Source organism: Schistocerca americana, chromosome X (assembly GCF_021461395.2).
Source record: "Schistocerca americana isolate TAMUIC-IGC-003095 chromosome X, iqSchAmer2.1, whole genome shotgun sequence".
Taxonomy (NCBI): Eukaryota; Metazoa; Arthropoda; class Insecta; order Orthoptera; family Acrididae; genus Schistocerca; species Schistocerca americana.
This window is the reverse complement of record NC_060130.1, coordinates 933108629-933133054: the sequence shown is the minus strand read 5'-3', so window position 1 is coordinate 933133054 and position 24426 is coordinate 933108629. Positions and strand designations below refer to the sequence as shown.

The 24426-nt window shown below is 37.8% G+C and overlaps 1 protein-coding gene across 2 annotated transcripts; it reads left to right on the top strand.

Moving 5' to 3' along the window:
* Nucleotides 1-2057: 2057 nt before the first annotated feature.
* Nucleotides 2058-22562, top strand: LOC124555589 (thioredoxin domain-containing protein 9 homolog). 2 transcript variants are annotated; one of them, XM_047129553.1, is made up of 4 exons: nucleotides 2058-2148; nucleotides 14950-15127; nucleotides 19364-19565; nucleotides 22163-22562. In XM_047129553.1, exons 2-4 carry the CDS (start codon nucleotides 14957-14959, stop codon nucleotides 22426-22428), a joined length of 639 nt encoding a protein of 212 aa, XP_046985509.1. In that variant the 5' UTR covers nucleotides 2058-2148; nucleotides 14950-14956; the 3' UTR covers nucleotides 22429-22562. The 2 variants fall into 2 exon arrangements, with proteins under 2 accessions (XP_046985509.1, XP_046985508.1); XM_047129552.1 differs by lacking the exon at nucleotides 2058-2148 and adding an exon at nucleotides 8243-8405.
* Nucleotides 22563-24426: the final 1864 nt, after the last annotated feature.

The following is a 24426-nucleotide window of genomic DNA, read 5'->3' as shown; positions in this document are numbered from 1 at the left end:
GGGGCTGGCCAATTTATGCGTCCTCCACGTCCTATGAAACGCCCATCGAACATCCTGTCAAGGGTCAGCCTAGTGTTAATTGCGGAATGTGCGGGTGCACCATCATGCTGATACCACATACGTCGACGCATTTCCAGTGGGACATTTTCGAGCAACGTTAGCAGATCATTCTGTAGAAACGCGGTATATGTTGCACCTGTTTGGGCCCCTGCAATGAAGTGAGGACCAATGAGGTGGTCGCCAATGATTCCGCACCATACATTTACAGTCCACGGTCGCTGTCGCTCTACCTGTCTGAGCCAGTGAGGATTGTCCACGGATGAGTAATGCATGTTCCATAGATTCACTGCCCCGTGGTTTGTGAAACCCGCTTCATCGGTAAACAGGTAGAACTGCAACGCATTCTCTGTTAATGCCCATTGACAGAATTGCACTCGATGATTAAAATCATCACCATGTAATTGCTGATGTAGCGACACATGAAACGGGTGAAAGCGGTGACGATGCAGTATGCGCATGACACTACTTTGACTCAGTCCACCGGCTCTCGCAATGTCCCGTGTACTCATGTGTGGGTTCATGGCAACAGCAGCTAACACACCAACTGCACCCGCTTCTCCTGTGACGGGCCTGTTCGGACCCGTTTGTGTGCTACGACCATACCTGTTGCATACAGTTGGCGGTAGATGTTATGCAATGTGTGGCACGTTGGATGCTCTCTGTCCGGGTACCGTTCTGCATACACCCTGCAGGCTTCAGCTGCATTTCGTCGACACTCGCCATAGATGAGTATCATCTCCGCCTTATCAGAGTTCGAATACACCATGGTCACAGTTCCTACAACACTACACTGTCACAGACGTCTGGTAACACGGTGTTCTACAGTTGGTCTGCGTGCGGAGATGAATGCAGAATAACAATAGCAGCAAGCGCTACATGCGGACACTGCGACAGCTAGACGAAACCACAACACTGCACTACAGCCACACTCGTAAACACGGTCGTCATCGTAAACATGTCCCTGCAGATGCTGCTCGCCAACCGTGGCCCGTGCTTGTTACAACACGCAACTGAACGTCAGAAGTTTCAAGTGTCAACTTTAGGTTACAATATCTCCGGATGTAATTAACATTTTACAATGCAACAAACAGCACTGATTACGTATTTGTTTATATGTTCAGATGTGCTAACAAAACTAACGTGGTTCCATTTTAAAAAACGTAGGTTTGTGTTAAAAAACATACCTCCGTGCATTTTTGTATGGTTTGTATTAAACAATTACACTAGCCCCTCACCTCACGTCCGGTCTGTGGAATCGATTCCTCAGTATTTGATGTGGCTTACGAAATATATCCAGCGGTAACATTAGGTGACTCACCCTGTATATATATATATATATATATATATATATATATATATATATATATATATATATATGCACCATTTCAGTGCTGTAATGTGTTCATTGTAATTAAGTACCGGTATTGTAGTAGTTGTATTATATGTTTACTACCTTGTAATTTTTTTAATTTTAAATTCAGTGCATTAATGTGATCTCAGTAAGTGAGTGTTTCTAAAATGATTCTTTCATATAGTGTTCATTAAAAAAATGACGATCATTCCACTTGGGACCTGTGGAAAGTACATTAGCTTATTTGTTTCAGTTGTAAATATTTGTCATATATTACTGTTTTTTTGGCATGTTCTACATCCTGGAGTACCTCCTCATTACGGATCGATTGGAATGAAAGTAAATCTAATCAAATCTAGTCCATTGCTGCCAAAGCCAGCAACCTAGAAGTTGTTGTATCATAATTGCGCAGTGAAGATAAATGTTGGAAGTTGTGTTGGCAATGCCAATCGATGATTACGCCAGTATTCACTCTCTCATGTCTCCCCTCTCTGCAATGGCCTATGTTTACTGTACCACCGCCCAACAAGACTTTAGCGACAGCGAAACACAGTTCCCCATTCAGTTATAGACGTCGCATTAACTTTGAGTGCAAAGACAATACTCACATCGCCTTCAGTAGTGAAAGACGTCTGTAGTGGTAACTTCTGTGAATTACGTCACTTCCCGCGTTTTGCTGTCGCTGAACGTTTGCCCAGCACGTGCAGTGTGAACCATATCAAGAACGCAGAATCGAGGTAAGTCTTACAAAGAAAAAAGGTAAATTCAGGGAAGTTTTAGCATTGATCTTATAGATTTTTCACAGGGGCTACGAATGTATAGCGTACAATCATGAAAAACGTGAAATCAGGGAACATAAAATTCTTTACTGTAGTGATTCCATGTGTTGCTGATTTTGTTTGGACATTGAGATAACAACATAGAGAAAGTGACAGATATGTAATTTTACTTTGCTTCAGACCTTTGGGAACTGTGAAATATAGTTGCCAAACAAAAGGACTGAGAACTGTTCCAGAATGGATGTGTACACTTTTTCATGAAATGCTGAAAATTGCACAAGTTTGAGAGAGCTGTGGAATGAAACTTGGTGGATGGTAGATGCTGACCACAATATGGGGTGAGCCTCCAATCCCATTTTTACCTCTCAAGCACAGGTTTGCAGTCCCTCAACGATTGCCTTCAAGAGTTAGGACAGTCTCCTGTAAATACGAAAAAGATAGCATCTAAGAAATATTCTACAGGAAAGAGGAAAAGAATCGATTCTGCTATGAAAAGAAATCTGTTTGGCTACACAGAGCTTTCTGACAGTGACAATGAGGTGTATAAAATGCATTTTTAAACCATCTGAAGACCAACTTCACAAACTTAAGCAGCAGAGAAAAGAAAATCATGATTTTAACATGCCTACTTAAATTATGGAGTGTAAGAAAGATAATGCAGGAGTTCAGAACCCCAAACTACATGGTTCGGCAAGCAAGTCAGCTCTTACAGAACAGAGGACTTTGGAAAATCCAGATCAAAAATGTCTGCCAGTAGAAACTGTCCACACCATTTGGTTGTTCTATGAGAGAGACGACATAAGCAGAGCCATGCCTGGAGTAAAGGATTGTGTTTCAATGAAGGACAGCGGCGGTCAGAAAATTAAACTTCCAGAAAGACTTGTTCTTTGTAATTTAAAAGAGGTAATCTGAGTGTTTACAGAAAATTTTCCTATAAAGCCTGATAGCTTTTCCAAGTTTGCAGAGTTGAGGCCTCTGTGGTACGCAAATGGTGTGTGTATGTGCCATTCACCAAAATTTGAAACTTATGACTGAAAATATAAGATTGAACTCAGTAACAAGGGAGAAATACAGGCATATAAACAATGTTTTGTAAAGGCTCTCTGGAATCCACCATCAATAGATTGCCAGTTGAGAGACTGTAATTCATGTCCTGGCAATAAGGAAATCTAGATCATACTCCAGAAGGCATTTGAAGATAAGCTGATTGACAATATCACCTTCCGACAGTATATTTCTGTGGGCAGATGTAAATTGAAGACATTACAAAAATCAGTTCAGATTCATCACTTTATTTTGCAATAAGCTGTATATGTTGTTCTGTCATGACTTTATTGGAGAACAACAAAGTTCATTTATGAAACACACCAGATAGAGCTTACAAGATTCACAGTTTGTTGTGTACTGCGATTTTGAAGAGAACTACTCATTTTTGTTGCAGGATGATGTCCAGACCTATCATTGGACAAGTCAGCGAGGCATGGTTCACCCATTTTTTGTGTACTACGAAGGAGAAATAGTAACAGATCATCTCAGTTATGTTGTTATTTCACACTGTCTTGAATATAACACTGCAGTTATGTACTGCTGCAAGAAAAAGCTCATTGTATTCGTGAGAAAACACTTGGAACCTAAAAAATATTACATTTCTGATGGTGCTGCTGCTCAGTATAAAAACAAGAAAACTTTTTAAATCTATTTTTTCATCAAGTGTTTCAGCGACAGCTCATGGAAAGGGGCTTGTGATGGAGTTGGTGGACCCACCAACTCCATCACAAGCCCCTTTCCATGAGCTGTCGCTGAAACACTCAATTCAGTCTTTCTGCCAAAATGTGTGATGAAAAAATAGATTTAAAAAGATTTCTTGTTTTTATACTGAGCAGCAGCACCATCAGAAATGTAATATTTTTTAGGTTCCAAGTGTTTTCTCACGAATACAATGAGCTTTTTCTTGCAGCAGTACATAACTGCAGTGTTATATTCAAGACAGTGTGAAATAACAACATAACTGAGATGATCTGTTACTATTTCTCCTTCGTAGTACACAAAAAATGGGTGAACCATGCCTCGCTGACTTGTCCAATGATAGGTCTGGACATCATCCTGCAACAAAAATGAGTAGTTCTCTGCAAAACCGCAGTACACAACAAACTGTGAATCTTGTAAGCTCTATCTGGTGTGTTTCATAAATGAACTTTGTTGTTCTCCAATAAAGTCATGACAGAACAACATATACAGCTTATTGCAAAATAAAGTGATGAATCTGAACTGATTTTTGTAATGTCTTCAATTTACATCATTTACAGAGGTTCACAGCATGAGGAAGTTTGCAACATCCACATGGCAGTCAAATTCTTACAGCTTAGCGGCTTTTCAATTGGGCAATGGAAAATATCTCTGGAGTACATTTCACATTTGTAAGTCAGGATGAATACAGAGAGAGCCACATTTCTAAACAGTCGCTTCAGCACTGCATTAACAATTCCAGGGACTCAAATGTTTCATGCATTCACTCCTGTAGTTTCAGAGACCACTAAACCTGAAGAAACCCTGTCCTTGACATGTATAGATGGATACAGAATTACAGTGTATAACAACAAGTGGAGGCTTGCATACATTTTGGGGAAGATGAAGAAGATGAACTGAAGATTACATTTCTTCATCCACATGATCCATCTCCCTCTTGTGTATACCCGTAGAAGCCAGATGTCATGAGGATTTGTGTGGTGGATGTTTTATGTAAGGTGATCCCAGTGACTACAACAGGCCGAATAGACACCTTGCCTGAAAATGACATGGACAAAACCAACAAAGCTTTTACAGTTAATTACCATGTGTAAGTTGATACACAGCTGTTCACAAATGTGATGTAAGAAATTTTTTAAAAATTAATTTGAAATTTTTCAGCATATGATGCCATGATCATCCCAAAATGAAACTTTCAGAGTTGTGAGAGTATGGTGCAACAAAATTTTATTATTTTTTTAAAATGTTAAAAATATGGCTTTTTTAGGAGATTAAAATTTATTAAAATTAAGAAAATTATTTTTACACTCCATCATGTTACATACCAAATGAAAGCCCATCTAAAGAGCTTTAAAAGTGACACATTTTCCAGGTCTGTATCTCATCTTGTTAATGGGAAAATGAAATTTATTACTCCAGGTTGTAGTAACTTTTGACAAAAATTTGAAAATTCAAGGCTTGTTAAATTTTTAATTAAATCACGAAAAAGAATTTTATGGTTTTCATTCATAACAATGTAGGGACACTAGGTATACCTAGTTGCACCAGAATCTGAGGACGTAAAACTTAATCAGTGTGTTGATTTGACATGGAATATCTAGTGACCCTATTGAGATACAGTGATGCAAAGAAGCAAAGCATGCAATACAGTGAACTAACCAATTTGCCCTCTTCTACATTTCTATTCCCCTAGGGTATGTAGATTTGTGTGCTCTGTTTCTTTATCCCCACACCAGTATTCTTCGTGGTTGAGTGTCATCAGTAAATTGTTAACCTGGCTATCTACAAGATTTTCATCTATGTAAAACATATCAAATGATGTCTTAAAGAATGTGACTCATATTTGATACCATGTCAATTAGGATGCAGTTTGTTAGGAACAACAACAAAAAAGTGTATGCAAGCTATGTCGATTTGGGCAACATTGTGAATATATATGCAGAAGAACTGGCTACTGAAGCTAAGTTTTTTTCAGATAGTGTCATACACTGAAAAGTTTAAGTGCCCAATTGCATATTTCTTTGTGAATAAACTGTCATCAGATAGATGACTGAAATGTGAGAGGTTTTATACTGAAACTGTTTTCTGTAGGTATTATTATGAGGTCAGTGACGTGTGATGGAGTTGCTGTCACCAATCAGACACTGAAGTACCTTCAGTGCTCACTGAATATGGAAAATTTTGCCCCTTACTTCAAGTATCTTGCCAATTACAGTAATGTTCATGCAATTCTTGTCCATGCCATATGCTGAAATTAGTTCATAACATTTAGCTGGAAAGAAAATTATTAACTGTGAAGCTGGAGATGTGAAGTGGGACTTTGTTTTGAAGTTACTTTATCTGCTACAGTGTGAATCCTTAAAATTTGCCAATTCACTCTCTGGTTCACATGTGAATTTCTATAATAAGAAAATGAATGTCTTTTTAGCATCCCAGACAATGAGCTCCAGTGCTGGTACTGCCATTGAATTTCTAGAGTGTTCCCAGCACCCAGATTGTCAGGACGCCTCTGACACTGTAAAATTCAGCAGAATTATTGAACAACTGTCTGATATGTGCAACTCTGGGAATGTTGATGCTACATGCTTTAAGCAATAATTAAGAACTGAAAACGTAAATTATAGGACTGAATTTCTTTGTCAAGCAGAAAGCTTCATTCAAATATTAAGGACTGATGGTGTGTGTGCATTAGTACATCCATGAAAAACATTTGTGCTGAGAGTTATGATGTGCATAAATGGTTTTAGAAGCCTTTCTTGGGAGTTTCTGTTTTGGTGTAGCGAACCTCTAAAGTATTTTTTAACATACAAACTTTCACAAGATCATCTAGAACTGTTTTCTTCTTGCATCAGATCTAGGTTTCGTTGGAACATTAAACCCACCACAATTCAGTTCCAGTCTGCTCTGAGAACAATGTTCTTCAAGAACAATGTTACTGCAAGTGACATGAGTAATGTAGATGACATTGAGAACTCTTTCAGTGTTCATGCTTTCATGTGCCATAAGAAGCAAAATGATGAGTTCGCTGATGATAGTGAAGATACTAGTTTCTTTGAGACTCTTGATTCAACCAGGAGAATATTATTTATTATGTATCAGGATATGTTGTGAGAAAGATTATGCAAATGTTAAGATGTGATGAGTGCAACAAATTTATTACTGACCCCTACATGTGCCCAAATGATCACACTGCAAGACTCCTGTGGCAAATCGAGCTGCCTTTACCATGAAGGTTGATGGAGGTGGTTTGCTTCACCCATCTGCAGCAGTGATGAAAATAGTGCAGCATACAGAAAAATGCTTTCCTTCTGCTCTAGTGAGATTTACCTTAAACTCAAAACCATTTTTATGACACGCTTATAAATTCTGTTTGTTGTTTCTTTGCTGAACAACCCAATGCATTTGGCAAAGCGTGTACACTAGTTTCTGTCATAGACTGTGAAGACAAGCACGAATCACAGTTAATACGACGTATTACTACTGTGGACTTTCAGATTAGATTAAAGGCGCCCGCGCACTCTCGTGAGGCCTTTGCATGAAATGTGTTATTGTGTGAAAGTTCGCCCCATATCCAATGTAATTATGATAAGAAATTCTTCATATCAATGTTTTGATCATTTTGTATTGCTATATAATTTCGTCATTCAGGAAATAAAATGCGAAAAGTGAAAGCAAAAAAAAAAAAAAAATCTGTTGCATATAGGTAAGATTTTCGAGAAGCATAATTTCTCAACAAGCTTAGCGGCAGCGTGGAAATTACGTATGTAAACACAGCAGAATACTTGCAAAATTAGTCTGGTAGGGAAAGGTTAGTAGGTAAAAGCAATAGCTAACAGTGAACTATAAGCTAAACACACCGAACGTCAAATAATGTACATGAATGATAATTGCATTTTTTCTATGCAGCAGAAAAATTTTGCACCTTGCCCCGTAACGTGGTGAGTGTAAAGTCACGCGTTACAGCTTTGTTTCGTGTAGTAGTCTTTGCAGGTTAGTTTTGAGCTCACTGGCCCTGCCACCAGTTCCGACATCAAAGGTCTTAGTATCACAGATATGTCAACCATAAAACAAACATCACAAAAATAATAAGTATTACAATTTTTCTGGATACCACTGCGAGAAGAGTGTATTATTAAGGGAATTAAAATGTCTATCGTGAAAATGTGAATTGCAAATATCGCCATCAAGAAAAAACAAAAATAAAATTGAAACAAAATTGTGATCCATATTATCTCAACTCTCGGCTGCTTTGGAAGGGGAAGGGGGGGGGCGGGGGGCTGAATGGGCGGGACTTGTTCCAGATTGAAGGCTGTCGTTTCCTGCCGTCTTGACGTCATAACAGCACTGCGCTGGCTGTCAGTGTGGTTGTGGTGGGTTGTGGGCGGGTTGGTTGAGTTGTTGGGGATACTATATACGGCGAATCGAAGCTGTAGTAAAGGTTTTGTTGGTATATGAATTATTTGTCGAACGTAAGTTGAAACTAATTTGATGTATTTATGCTTGTAATTGTATTGAAGTTATCAGTTGTTATGTTGTAATATACTTTATAGTTTCTAAGCCCCATTTTTGCTAAAATGTGAGAACACCATATATGGAGTGGTACTGCAATTTATTAGTAGTATTTATGAGGTTGTAAAAAAAATAGTTTTTGTGATAGTTCCTGGTGTTTCTCTGTAATTTGCATTGTTAGAGCGTAGGTATAGAAGAGTTCACTGGCGCTTGGTGATGGTTGGTTTGTTTTACTGTCATTGTGGTAAACTGATTATTTTGCGTGTGTATGTGTATTACTGCACTGGCTTATACAGTGAAACTGACGGTGAATGTAGAATCATTGTCACTGACCGACAGAAACGATAAAGTACTCCACATAATTAACATAAAAGCTGCACGACGTTTTATAACCAATAACAACTCTTCGTTCAGTGAGGCGTTGTGTATGTTGTGTCGAATTGTATCCGAGGCGTTAACTTTAGGACCTTAAAATATAGGGAAAGAATTAGTCTAGTTGGTTTGACACTTCTCAGCCAGTGTCACTTGCTTCCAGTATTATGAGCCGTAACTTTTTTACTCATTTCCATGAAATTGTGTGAAAACTAGTTGCTTTGTATTCTCTCACAAAAGCATTTGTGCAATTTCTAACCTGATCTGTAATGTTAGATTTTTATGAAAGTTCGAGCTGCAAATGAAGTTGCGATGTTATATATTAAGGATGAGATAGAAGGGGGTGGGTGCTGCACATGATCATCATTTTCGTGCGTGCGTGCGCGCGTGTGTGTGTGTGTGTGTGTGTAACTGAATTGGTATTTTTGCCCAAAAGCTTTGGGTAGCGTGGTTTGTGACTAAAAATATGCTTTATTCTCAGCAGTCTTAAGACCGAACATTTACTTAGTCTTTCGGTCAGTAGTTCAAAGGGTATTCCTCTCATATTAAATAATCATCAGATTGTACTTGTAATAACTTTGTGCAATGTGTTTCCTGAATCCGTTCCACAACAGTTACATCATTTTATTTCCATCTTTTTATCTGTATTATTTTCTTCTAATTTACCTCTACACATGTGTTCGTAAAACATTTTTGTTTCTTACATTGTTGCACAGATATTGTTGTAAATCAGCTTCATTGTATCCTTTACATCTAAACCTGTAATATGCAAACCAGTATGAAGGGCAGGGTTGCTCGTAACTTAGCAGTTTTGTGCCAGTAAACCACATGTATGAAGTATATGGTAGACAGTACTTTGCATTGTACTACATTTGGTTTGTTCCTAATCCATTTGCGTGTGGGCTACAGGAAGAATTATTGCTTAAATGCATAATTATTAGTCTCATTTTTAGGTTTTTCAGCATTTCCATGACGCTCTTTGCAAGTCGATCAAACTTGCTCCGTGCAAATCAGTCAGACCTGACTATTGGTGCCGCCCATTACCCTATTTTGTGTGTATTCCACAAACTTCAGTAATATTAGAGGATGACAGGCCCAAATATTTTTTGAGCAGTCTCCGAAGGAGGCCTACTGTGCATTGCTCCAGTATCCAAGTGAACCAAAATGTACCACCTGCTTTACCTGTGACAGAAACTGCGATCAGTCTCTCATATTGCAACAAATTGCTGCACCAACACATTTGTCATGGGATACTACCATAGCTGGGCACAAGGCCATTAATCTGTCAATTGTTAAGTAACAAAGTTAACTTTTAGAGTAATGGATTAACTTTTAAGTTAATTTTAAAAAGTTTTAAGTCTATGTAACTTCTGTTAACCTTCCCTGAATCTGTTAATCATTAGTCAGGTACTTACTATTTGACAAAATCGGGGTCCATTCAAGAAAAACCCAAAAGAAAAATCAGTCTTGGGCATTGAGATATTAACAGTGGAGTATCAGTAATCCAGTTAAAAGAATACATATAGTTTACTGTTGCAAGTTAATGATCTTGTAAAGTTACGCTTTAATGTTTAACAAACTTTACTTTTTTGGTAATATATTAACAATTAGCATAGTTAACTTTTTGATTAAAGTTGCCCAGCTATGGATACTACTGCTCTGCATTTTGTAAAGTGCAAAGTTTTACATTTCTACATGTTGAAATTAAGTGCCAGTTGCTGCACTACCTTGCAATCTTATTGACGTCTGACTATATTTGTGCAGCATTTTGCAAGCAGCAATTCACTGCAGATAATTGCATCATCTGCAAAAAGCTGTAGGTGGTCTTAGCAAGTAGTAGTACACACTGAGGTGACAAGTCACAGGATAGTGTTATGCACGTATACAGATGGTGGTAGTATCACATATGCAGGGTATAAAAGGGCAATGCGTTGGCAGAGCTGTCATGTGATGGGAATCATTATTGCATTCAATATTCAGAGATCCCACGTCACGAGTGTGCTGAAAATATCAAATATCAAGCATTACCTCTCATCAAAGGCAACTCAGGATCCACGGCCTTCACTTAACGGCAGAGAGCAGGCGCATTTGCATTGAGTTGTCGGTGCTAACAGACAAGCAAGACTGAAATAACCACAGAAATCAATGTGGGATGAGCAATGACTGTATCTGTTATGTCAGTGCAGTGAGGTTTGGTGTTAGTGGGCTATGGCAGCAGATGACTGATGGGAGTGACTTTTCTAACAGCACAACACCATCTGCAGTGTCACTTGTGGCTGTATCATTTGGACTCTATAGATGACTGTAAACTGTGGGCTAGTCGGATGAGTTCACAATTTCAGTTGGTAAGAGCTGATTGTAGGGTTAAAGTGTGGCGAAAGATCCCATGAAACCATGGACTCAGGTTGTCAACAAGACACTGTGAAAGCTGCTGGTGGCTCTTAGAATGGTGTGGGCTGTGTTTACGTGGAATGGACTGGGTCCTCTGATCTGTCTGAACTGATGATCAACTGGAAGTGGTTATGTTAGGCAACTTGAGGAACATCTGCAGCCATTCGTGGACTTCATGTTCCCGAACAATGATGTACTGTGTCGGCAGGTCATAATTGTTTACAATTGGTCTGAAGAACGTTGTGGATAATTCGAGCGAATGATTTGGCCACCCATGGAACATAATTGAGAGGTCAGTTCGTGCAAAGAATCCTGCATCGGCAACATTTGTGCTAGGCTATAGAGGCAGCATGGCTCAATATTTCTGCAAGGGATTTCAGATGACTTGTTGAGTCCATCTCATATAAAGTTGCTGCGCTACATTGGGCAAAATGAGGTCCAACTTGATATTAGGAGGTATTTCATTACTTTCATCACCTTAGTGTAAAGTTTTAATTAAAACTTTAAAAAACTGAGCAGGTTGTCATGAAACTTTTTGTGATAATGTTATTCTTTTTCTACATATCCACCCATTAGTGCTACAAGTTTTTCCCAATCATGAATGACTGGCCTAGACTTTAGTTGTTGAACTCTGCTTTCTGGCTATTTAGGAAAAGTTCCAACTCAAAAATCACCTTGCTGCTCTAAACATACCTGCCGTGTGATTTTTTTTTTTTTTTTTTTTTTTTTGTCTGAGGAAAGAGGAATTCACTAGGTACCATGTCAAGAAAATAAAAGGCGATTCAAAATTTAATAACCCAAAAAGCAGTACCTGTAGCTGTATCTTGTGCAGTATGAGCTGTTACATTGTCATGGAGCAAAAATACCACCTTGGATATCATACTACAGTGCTTAATCTTGATAGCCTTCTATGACTTTGTCAGGATATTTCAGTAATACACTCCTGTGTAGGTTTGTCACATACGAGCAGTACATTATTGCAATACCAGAAAATGATCAGCATCTGCTTGCCCAATGATGGCAGCGATGAATCGTCCCATTTCCACTGTTTGCTTTGGCCCTTTCTTGGGGTCATAGAGATACACCCAGAACTTGTCCACGGTTATTAGGCGGCTAAAGATGTTGTCTTAATTGGTCTGATACAGCTGCTACGTTTCAGCTGCTGCCACAGTTTGGCAGATGTTTTAAGTGGATGTGAGCAGTTGCAAAACCTGGTGGGTGGTGGTACTTGTCAAGTTTAAGATATTGTGCAAGATGTTGAAGATTGATGTGTGACTGATTTTCACTTTTTCCACTATTGCTTCAATTGATATGCTGACATTAGAGCTCCAGGGCCATCACTTCTCTTGAAATTCCTAGTGATTCACAGAGAAATGATCTACCATGTTTGTTATTCAATTTGTCTGATGGACTAGAAGTGTCTTTGCTACCTAATTGCTGTCATATGATGGTGCATTGTTGTCTCACACTTCCACCAGCTCAGTATAAATTGATGCATCATATGCAGAAAATGAATTACTGTACCGTACTACACTTATTAGTGGGCTGCACCATTTTGTTTTGGTTCATGTAGTGCCATGCTAAGGCACTGTCACATGGGGATTCCAGTGTGTACCAGGACTGCAGACATGTAATTGCAAATGAACAAATCAATAATAATCCTTTATTTTTTGGGGTGATAATTAAAACTTTAGGATTGTGCCATCATAATATTGTCAGCCAATTCATTAATGCAAAACAGGAACAGCTAAAGTCCCAACCCACTTTTCTGTGGCAAGCCTGAAGTTAATGCTACATCTGTTGTCAACTGTCTGTGCAAGGTAACTTGGTGCATTCTCCCAAACTGGCAATCCTCAATGGAATCAGAAATTTCATTTGATAATAATCCATATGATCGCACTTTCATTAATATGTGTTGTTGTGGTACCGAGTCAAAATGGTGTGGAAGAAAAAGGCTAGTATTTTCGGAAATGCTGATTCTGCTGCTAGTCAGGCTAATACACTAATGGGTATACAATAACTGAATTGTCCTGTATTCTGAAACGTAATTTGTATTTATCTGTTACCTGCCTGAAAGACAAAAACTGTAGTTGGTGAAACTACATGCATACCAGTTTGCTATAATTTCAGAAAATACAAATCCTGGTCTATCATATGTAGAAAAATCTAGGAACCAGTCATAGTTCTCATTTGTTGTGTCCTAGAACATTAGAGTGTTCCTGAAAGGAAGTCCAAAGATGGCTGTGTCAGTAATGTTTTTCCTGAGGCACTTTTCGGTACTCACATGTATTTCTTCAGAAGTTAGATAACTTTCCATTCACGAATCTTTAAATTATTTTTATAATCTAGGATAAATATCAATGAGATTGGTCTTTAGTTTTATTTTCTTATGTACCACATTTTATATGATGTGGTTTTGCTGTTGATGGTTAAATGTTTGTTGAGAATATTCATACACTGAATGATATCAGTGTAGTCACTGTTTGAACATTGATTATCTTCTCTTGATTTCCATTAGGAGCATAGTATGTTTTACTTTTCAGTTAATTTTTAATTTTTGTTTTAGCCACTGGGTGTTACTTTCATTTTGTGGGATTTGCACATTATTTGACTTACATTTATTTTTGGTAGTATTTTGTGCAATATGTATAGCTGAAGAAAATGGATCAATGTATTGTTCTAATAATTTTGGGACACCTTTTCCCAATTTACTTTTTTAGTATGCAAGTCCTGATGTTGCATTCATTGATTTTTGTTACACGGTAGTTATTGGTCATACAATCATTTAATATAAAGCACCATTTCATGTTCAAATTTGTCTTATGATCTGAAAAAAACCAGTGTCTGTTGCACAAGTGTCAGGCATTTTTCACAGATGATTTGTATGGTTGATTGTTTTTACTCCCTTGTCTGTATTTGATACTCTTATAATGTGGGTGATGATTGAGAAATAGTTGATCTCTCTTGGTAATTACAGTTTTGAAATTCATATTGACGTAACCAAGCACAAATACACGTTTTGAAGTTGATTTTAAATAATGCACATTTTACAGGAGCAGCTTATCTGTAATTGTTACAATACATGTTAATGTTTCCTGCAACTGGTGGCCAGCAGTGACTTGTCTTTGAAATCTACCATTTTCGCTACTTTAACCTTGTAAATTTCAGTACAGCTATCTTAAAGGATCTAAAATTCTATTTGTCTCTTAATATTTAGTAATTTTTTGAAGCTCAGTGCTAAAAGGATCTCCAGGCTTAACCCTAGCAATGCCAATGTGGATACTTATTGCCCATCTTTTGAAAATGATATAATGTAGTCATGTGCTTTATATTTTAAAAGTTTGAAAAAATTGTTTTTAATGAATTATTCTACCAGGTTCCATAATTGTTTTAAATTTTTCAGTTCAACATAACACAAAAATTTGAGTCTTAGTAGCAGATGTGTCTTCCCTCAGCAATTGTCATATTCAGTATTGTCAGATTCAGGAAATTACTTCCACATCAGTATATCTTTAAAAGTCAACAATTAACAAAATGTTTTTATTAATAAAAAAATCTGCTGCTCATAATGCCACACTCCTCCCATTTGCATTTGTAGGAAAGATTATCAAAAGTGCATTGGCAGTGCTATAGTTAGTCTTGTTCAAACCTTGTTTATTTGTTGGTGGTGCTGTTGGTGCTATAAAAATAATTTGAATTGTTATGTTGAAAAAGTTGATAATGTCTTTATTTGTTGTATAGAAACAACATGGATCCAGTTCAGTCTAATTTGGCTAGCACAGTTCTTAAAGTTGCTGAAGAAATTGAGGGAAAGTTGGATGAAGAACTAAAGGAGTTGGAAGATATTGACAAACTCCGTGAGAGGCGTTTAAAGGAGCTGAAGGAGAGAGCACAACTCGAAAAAGAGTGGACAGCCTTGGTAATGTATATTATTTATTTACATATTTATGAACTTCTTCTCCAGATAATTTGTTAATGATAGCAGCTTACATTTCTCATAAAATATGCACACCTTGTTCAGTAAGTACTTATGTTAGGAATGATGACACCATTTTTTCCAAACAATTCATTTCTTACTGTCCTTTTAGAGATATTCATTGTCCCAATGCCCCAGCCACTTTTAACGTGTCCAAAAAGTGGGAATTGTCAAGCAAGCTCCTTAAAATATTCCTCTGTCTTGACAGTGTCCATATCATTTGAGTAGAGTTACGTACCTATGAGCCATTTCTTCATGTGAAAACAAGAAATCACCAAAGCAAGGTTGAGTGAAGGCAATAGCAAGGCAAAACTATTAATGAGAACATCATTTTTGAGAAGGCGAGAATGATTTTTGTCTACCTCGTTAAGAAGATGCTCTGATCATTAGTGGCTAAAGTAATGTTTAATGGAAGCCATAGGTGGTTCAGAAGCTTAAGAGAGTCTCACACTGGTATTCTGTGCCAATGCAAGCGGCAATTTGACAACTAAACCTTTGCTTGTTTGCCATTCAGAAACTCCACGAGCTGTAGAGAATTGTGAAGTCCAGAAGAGGAGGTTAAATGTGATGTGTAGGTCCAACAACAAGGCTTGGGTGACTCGTGATCTTTTTTATGATTGGATCGATGAAGTATTTAGTCCTTTGGATAATGCTCTTGGCCATTCTCCAGGCCTAAAAGACCAACTCCTTGAAGAATTTCAATTCCTCAAGATCCAGTTTCTGCCTCCCAACACCACTCCGTTACTCCAGCCTGTAGGCCAGCAGATTATTTCTAACTTTAAGAAGCTCTACACTAAAGCACTTTCTGAGCATTGCTTTGAGTTGACTGAAGCTACAATTGCACTCAGAGTTTTATAAATATCAGTTCAACATTGTTGCCTGTATCAGGATGATTGAAAAGGTGTGGGAAGGGGTTACCAAGAAAACTATCACTTCTTCTTGGAAGAAGCTTTGGCCGTAGTGCATTGTCGACTGTGACTGAGGCATTTGAGTCAATACCTGTGGAGCCTGTAGTCAAAGAGACTGTGTCTTTGGCCAAGGACATGGGACTAGAAGTTAACTATGATGATGAGCTTGTGGGAGATCATAGCCAAGAAATGACCACGAAAGAGCTTATGTATTTGCAGTGTGTTTCATAGCAGGAAGTTGTAGAAGGAAATTCTTTGGAGGAGGAGGAGGTGAAAACAAAGCAGCAATCTTCTGGTGCAATAAGAGAAGTGCTGAAAATGTGGGAATTCGTTGCATCGTGCACTGAAAATTGTCACCCCAAATAAAGCAGTGGCTATGCATCCTACAAATTTGACAATAATGCTGTGTCGCATTTTCGTCAAGTGTTGAAGTGTCGGCAGAAACAAATGACTATAGTTAGCTTCCTATTAAAAAAGAATTGGCTATGTATTATGAATAATGAAGTACATAATACTGTATGAATAATTTTATTTGAATAAATGGCATGAATAAGAGATAAAGCTTTAGTACTTTCCCTGCGTGGAATGGATTATTGTATTTTACATTAATTTATATGGGATAAATTGTTTAGCTTAACAAGTGTTATGCACTAAGAGCAACATTCTGGAACAAATTATGCTCGCTATGTGAGGTTTCACTGTATTGACATTTTACAGACATGAATTAAGGCTTTCCTGAAGAATTATTTAGTTTTGTATTACTGTATGTATCTTTCACAATTTTTGTCAGTAAATTGTATTCATCATCTTCTCTGTGCCCACAGAATAAGGGCTCGATGAAATCATAGATTAGTCTAACTCTCACCAATCAGCCAATGATCCCAAAATGCTGGCTGAAAAGTCATTTGGTTAAAACCCAGATAAACAAATCATTTACTTATGTCTTTGTTATGTGCTTGTATTCCGTTTGTGACAGAATTAAACAGAATTCCCATTTGTGTTGATTATCCAAATGGCTCCCTCCTCTCTAATTTCTAAGCTCAACATGACACAATGATGATGTCATTGCCTGGTAAACTCTTTGGTTAGCTGTGCTATGGATAGAAAGTTAATCATCTGACAGAAGATTAGTCAGCCCATTCCCCCCTATAAAAGAGCACAGTGGTTACTTTGCAGTGATGTAGATGGTGCAGAAGTGGCACTAAATTATTGTTGATCCTTTGATGATGATGATGATGATGATGATGATGATGAAGTCATGGGGGTTAAGTGAGGTTTATGTGCAGCTTGTGTATATGTGAGTCAGTTGTATGAAGCAAGCATAGTAAGGTGGATGGGTGTGAAGAAGTGACAGAACAGTAGGAAGGAGGTAGTGTGTGGACGTGCCCATCACCACACTGAGTGAAGTTACCCAAATTGTTTGTTTGTCATTTCTGGCGGTCCAACGTGTCTGCATGGAATGGTTTACCAATCACAGCCATGTAACATGTCTTAAGAAATGTAGCTATAAAAGTGTGTCTGGCAGGAACAGGAGATGAGACCCATGCCTTGTCAGTGAAAAGTTTCACACCTATTGGGAATTGTTGGTGTCAGCGAAAGTAAGTCCACCTCATCTAGTTAGTGAGCAAATATTGTGAAGGGAGTTACATGTAGTGGGTATTTGGAAATCTGTATCTCTCAAAAGTCCATTGCCCATAGTGGCACATCAAGCTGTATCTGGTCTAAATACAGAAGAGTACAGGAGCTGGCTGGAGGTGTGTAATGTACTCCAACAGATCAAAATTTTGTATCTTTTCAAATGATGAAAGGCAGTGAATGCACTGATATGCCAATGAGATGTTTAAGCTGCAATGGTATAGTTCAGGGCAGAGGTGGCTCTGTGATCTTCTGGGATGTTTTTCATACTGTGATGTGGACCCACTCATTCAGATCATCATGAGCATCGGGTATTATTTCAACATTATTGGTGACCAAGTGTTGCCTTTTTTCATCACAATGAATATGGTATTGGACATGACTGTCTTCAGAGATGATGTCAGCATTGTTGACTAGGCATGCGTACATTCTGGGTTTGATGGACATTCAGGCACTATCTCACAACTAACTCGGTCTGCAAAATCACGTGATCTTAATCTCACGTGGGACAGCAGGTGGAACATAGCAATCAACATCCCTGCAGTTTGGTAGCTCTGTGGCAGGCTATTCAAATGGTTCCCAATGGGGCACAGGCACCTACGAACATCCTTCAGCTTGTCTGGGCTGGCACAGGTACTACAGGCTACCCATAAGGTAGCCCTGTTGCATACATTCTGTGCATACCTTCTTGGCAACCCCTGTCCATGAGTGCTTGGTCAGGGTAATATGATGGTATTTACTCTGACAGTACTGCATGATTGCTACACAACAGCTGTTTGGCTACTGCTATCTGCGGGTGCCTTGCTGTCCACGGGCAGGTACTTGAGCTGCAACAGCCTGCTCTATGGGATCTATTTGTCAATGAGTAGCTTCAGCTTGATTCAGCATAGCTGAAGAAACTTGTGGACTCTCTTCCACACCAAACTGAGGCCATTATCAAAGCTAGAGGTATTAGTCTGATGTCTTTTTGGTGGTGATAAGTTTTTTGTCCAGTGTACATATTTTAGTAGGCATGCCATGTCATCAGATCCATTTAAAATTTGTGGCTTGTAATTGGATTAGAGTTCATCAATAAATTTTCCATCCAGTATTGACACTTGCTATACATTTGTCATTAGGGAGGCCATAGGCAGGAACTAAAACATTAAAAATTAAATGGAAAGTGTGTTGTTGATTGTCAGTATTCATATAATACCTCTGTGGAATTTGTGATGCAATACTTGTGCCAGTTTCTTTTCTAATGAAAGATGTTTTTCATAAAGTCTGAGAACAGCAAACTGTCTGCAATAGGCACCATATCTATGGAAATGCTTTGGTCCAACCTAGCATTTATAGTAATATTGGTTAGTAATTGTTCTTCCAAATTATCTTATGTGAAAAAGCTGCAAAAACTGTGCTACTTAAATTTTGGAAATTTGATGTATCTGATTGTGTTTAACCATTCTGTTTTCATCTGAAAATCTGTATGACCAACTGTTGATTCTTAGATTGGCTCAGACTATTCTATTTGGTTCATGGATATGTCTGAAATAATATGAAGAGTGTCTTTTGCATTATTTAAAGATCTGCGACTGTCTTGCATGTTAAGATTTGTATGATGTGTGTGTGTAATTCCCAAATAACTCTCTCCTTTCAGGGTCATGGGCAGTATGATGAGCTGTCAGATGAGAAGGAATTTTTTAATGCAACCAAGAAATCAAAAAATGTTGTTTGTCATTTTTTTAGAAGTGAAATGTTCCTTTCTAAAGTAATTCATTACCATATGAGGGTACTGTGCAAGCGACATCTCGAAGCAAAATTCTGTAGAATTGATGCTGCAAGGTGCAAGTTTCTTATTGGTGAGTAACTTCTTGAAATGACATCTTCAAAATCTGGCAGCAGGTTTATTGTACATGCTTTTGCAGAAATCACTAGTAAAAATATGTAAGTTATGAATGCAATGCACTTAACCATTTAATGACTGTGTTTTTAACTGCACTACCTTAGATAGTAGTCCAAATAGTAAATTTTCATGAACCCATCTTAAGGCTGGTAATCATAGTTCTGTGGTAACCTGTATTGGTTAGTTTACCACACTCATCCCACTTAAATCCTAAAGAACATTTCCCTATCTGATTCACTGTTTACATGCAGTGCTGCTTGAATTTTATTATTTCCATCTCTCTTGTGTAAGCAAACTGATATGCCATTAACACAATAAATAAAACCAGTGATGAATTTGATGACGCATTCCGAAATCATGTGTGTCAGAAACCCAAAACCCATAGTGTTTCATTATGCACTCACATGTATTTGTCATTATGATACTGGTACACAGTAGCTATTAAAACTGTGAGATATTGTGAGGGTTGACTGTGGCATATATATATATAATTTTTGTTTGACTGGACAGTTAATTTTCAGGGATGATTGGAAAAATCATAGAGTGATTGTGTATAATAAAACATGATACTGTATGTAACTTGCAATTGGTTTACAGTTTGAAACACAACAAAGCCTTGCATTTGTCACCAGTAAGTCAGATAATGCACCAGTAATTCATTTTCATCTTCTTTGAGCTGCACGAGAAAGGAAACTAGTTTGCTTGACCATTTGGACATCATACATGGTGTGCAGATCACTTAACTTTTCTATTAGATTGAAGAAGACATTATTACTTTCCTTCACTTTTCAGAATTTACATTCAACTACTTTATTCCTTGGTTATTTGTTGGGGAGGGGAGGGGGGCGGAGGGAGGGAGGGATAGAGAGAGAGAGATATATGCAGCCCCCTGTTTTACTCTTTGTTGGTGGTAAGAGGCATCCATTATGTCATTATTTTACTGTATCATTAGAAATTTGGTGTGAAGTATTTCTCTTTTATAAATATGTTACTATAAATTCACACAGTCTCTGCAAGGTTATTTGTAATGGGGGATGGAATATAGATCGTGGCATTAGTTGCAGAGGCTCGAATTGGCGAAACTCTTGTAGTTTTGACTGTTGTATTTGGAGCAAGGTTGTGAAATTAAGTAAAAAGATTGACACAGAATGTAGCCTGCCCATACAAAAAGTTTTGAGTGTTAAGAAATACTATTATCTTAAATTGCTTCTGGCATCACATTAAAATAATGCATTCTGTGCAGTTTCCATCACTGATACACCATTTTGTTGCACTTCTCTCTGGGTTTGTCTATTTTAATGCTTCCAATTAGCAAAAATTTCTGTACACAGTTACTCATTCACTTTAATGGATCGTTGACTCATACTCTCTTCTCAAAACCTTTAAATAGTCATCAGAATAACTTAACAGAATACTAAGCCCCTGCCCGTCACTTGTGAACAGTCGGAAAGCAGAACAATATGGCTTGTCAAACTTTGTTTGTTTTACTCAGTGAGGTTAATTAGTGGAAAATTCTCCTTGGGAAAAGCTGTTAGTTTTACTTTGTTTGTTTTACTCAGTGAGGTTAATTAGTGGAAAATTCTCCTTGGGAAAAGCTGTTAGTTTACAAATACAATTTCAAATTTACAAAAACATTTGGTTAACACACTATATTTTCTGTTTACCGTTTGATATTGAGATTTACAGAAGTTATTGTAACAGTGTATTATATCACAGACTTTACATCAAATTACAAAAATGCATATTACTCATTCTTGCACGTAGACACAAAGTCCTGTTATAAGGTGTAAATCATTTATACCATTTGTGGTCTGTGGGAGGTGGCCAAGCTTCTTGTCTACATTCTGGACAACAGTGGCACACACAGGAGCAGCTGTTGTTGATTAAACAGCAGCTGTAGTACAACCGAAGACCAAAGTTTTGCCCACAATGTCAGCTAGGATCATAGGGAAGCCATCAATAGAAACTACTGATTTGAACAAGGACACTACTCTACAGATATTGTAGTGCGATGAGGTATAGCCTGTAATGACTATATCTTTCTGTTGTTTCTTCAGGGCACCATGAATAGTGCAGGATGTATTCACATCATAATGCAGTCCATTATCTTGGTTTTGATACAGTACCAGGAAAGTTAATTCATCCAGAAGGATGATGGCTGTTGACATACTCCTTGCTTTGTCAAAGATGTTGATCTACTGACCATCACAATCATGTAGGATGACATCTGATCAAGCCTGCATTACATGCATCATTTCTTTTCTTGAATGCTTGGGAACTGAAGTGGAAGTACGATTGAGACACTAAATTACTGAAATTGTCATGAGCGGTGTGTGTGTGTGTGTGTGTGTGTGTGTGTGTGTGTGTGTGTGTGTGAACGAGTAATTATGCACATTTACAGTGTATATTTATATGTATATAGAATACACAAATTTAACTACTGTGTTACCATTAATTTGGAACATTCAAATTTCATTTGATGCTAGTGTAATAGACATTCTTGTTGCTGTAAGTATTCCATGATTTTCTAACAAAGTTGCTTTAATTTTACAGAAAGGCTTAATCTGAAGTCTTTTCCAACTATCTTGTGTGTAGTGGAAAGTCAGGTGAGGAGCCGTGTCGTCAACTTTCAGGAGATGAGGCAATGCGAAGACCATTGTACCAACGCTCTGGAGTGGCACATTGCTAAGTCAGGTGTATTACTATATAGTGGTGACCTTAATACACCTCCAGAAACAAGTCACTCAAAAAAGAAACTGAAAGCTGTTCGTGGTATCAGAGGCGGAAGTGATGATGATTCAGAAGATTCAGACTATTAGTTTGAAGAACTTTGACAAATAATGTTGAAGAAATAACAAATTAACTGCAGACTTACTGATTACTACTGATTATTACTGATTACATTATTATACCATTTAAAATTTTTATAATAAATCATTAAAATGTTGGTCAATTTGTGTAACTAACTTCTCACTAACGTCAGTTCTTTAGTTGGATGAGAATTAACGGGAATGACACTCAGAAATATTTATCCTAAACTGTGTGTGTGTGTGTGTGTGTGTGTGTGTGTGTGTGTGTGTGTGTGTAAATTTTATTGCAATCGACAATCATGAAATTTGTTGAGTGAAAGGAAATAAGTTTTCCCATGATTACCATTTGCAGCTACTCTAGCGTGACACTAGGGACACAAGTGTTAACTCAATTTTCATTTTAGATGGCACTGATAGGTGATAAAGGATGTAGTTTGAAGAGAGTAAAGTTCCCATAAATATTTTATTCCAACGAAAGTACTGACTACTGCCCCATCCTTCTGTTAATGAGTAGATTAATTTGGCAGTTATGTCTGCTTATATTTAGAATTTAGTTTTCTCCTGCACTTTAGAGCATTGCAATTTGTTTCATCATGACATGCAGAAGTGTTGAACATTGTGTATGCTCTGAATTTTAGAATTGATATACACAAATCTTTGCATCAGTTGATTTTTTCAGAACTTATTTTTAACACATTATATTGTAACGACATATTTGGGCTTTATTCTGTGTAGATTATTTATGTACCCATAGTTTTTACTAATACTGAAGCTAGGATTTTGTTATCGTACTAGTATTTGGGTGTTTTAATGACCGAAGTTCTTGCCAACCCGACTCTTCCCTTTGATCATTCGATGTTTTATAGTTGGCTTTTAACAATTTCAGTTGTATAACAGATGTCAGAGATGGGTTCAGGAAACCGCTACCAGGTTGAGAAAAGGGTCTGGTACACACAAATTAAATGTAGCAGTGTACTAAGAAAGAAATGTTCATTATTCATTTATGACAGGTTGTATAAACCTATTGATCTTAATAAACACAAAAATGAACTGGGATAAAGCAGAATTCTGAAATCTGCATTGTATAAACATTAATCTTGGATTATTTTCCCATTAACTAGAATCAACTTTGTTGCTTGACGCTTTCCCATTGGACTAGTTGTAAATATGTTTCTCTGGCCGGATGTCAAATGCACTCATGAAATTTCCACAATATTTTATTGGCACAACTGACTGACATCTTCAGGGTGTGGCAAACAGACTGCTGAGGCTGTGACCAAAGTCTCCTATTTATGCCAGCCTAAGAAGAAACTAGGAAGGCAAGAATGTGCCAGATTCATCGACCAATAGTACAGACATCATGATTGGTAGTGAGAGAGAAAGCTACTGCACCTTTCGGATGATGAACCAACAGCTTTGATGCATGTGCAAAGGCTGTCAATCATCCTGTGTGCTGCCATTGGCTACCCCAGTGCCCTCTGTTGGTAGCTGCTTGCCAATATGTGTGTCCACGCTGGTGTGTGCCCATCCTTTCCGATGTCATCCGAATATCTGTCATCCCCACAGCGTCATCCACTTTAACACTTGTAATATGGCTATTGCTGGATCCTGTGCTGTGCTAAGTTTGTATCCTGTGCCCATATTCAGATGATTGGTTGAGCTGTGCATTTCCTCTGCTTCTTTAATAATGCTGGTGGTGGTGGTACAAAGATGTTGAGAAAATGTTTGTGTTTTTGTAGTCCATACTGTGCCCTGAGCTGAAACATGCTCAGCCAGTGCAGATTTTAGCTGGTGCACACGTGTGTGTGTGTGTGTGTGTGTGTGTGTGTGTGTGTGTGTGTGTGTGTGGGGGGGGGGGGGTTGTCCCAGCTACAGGAGTCTGATAGATGATAGATACCAATCCTTCTTAAACCACCATTATATTTCACTGAACCTAAAAGAGCTCATAGTTTCATTGGCATATGGAAGATGCATTTAACTTTGTTTCTTGAGTAATCTTCATCTTTT

Bases quoted from the DNA above. Each gene is read 5' to 3' on its own strand.
- LOC124555589 (XM_047129553.1), top strand. From the start codon at position 14,957: ATGGATCCAGTTCAGTCTAATTTGGCTAGCACAGTTCTTAAAGTTGCT. The intron at 15,128-19,363 runs GTAATGTATATT...CTCTCCTTTCAG, and splicing joins AAAAAGAGTGGACAGCCTTG to GGTCATGGGCAGTATGATGA. The intron at 19,566-22,162 runs GTGAGTAACTTC...TTAATTTTACAG, and splicing joins AAGGTGCAAGTTTCTTATTG to AAAGGCTTAATCTGAAGTCT.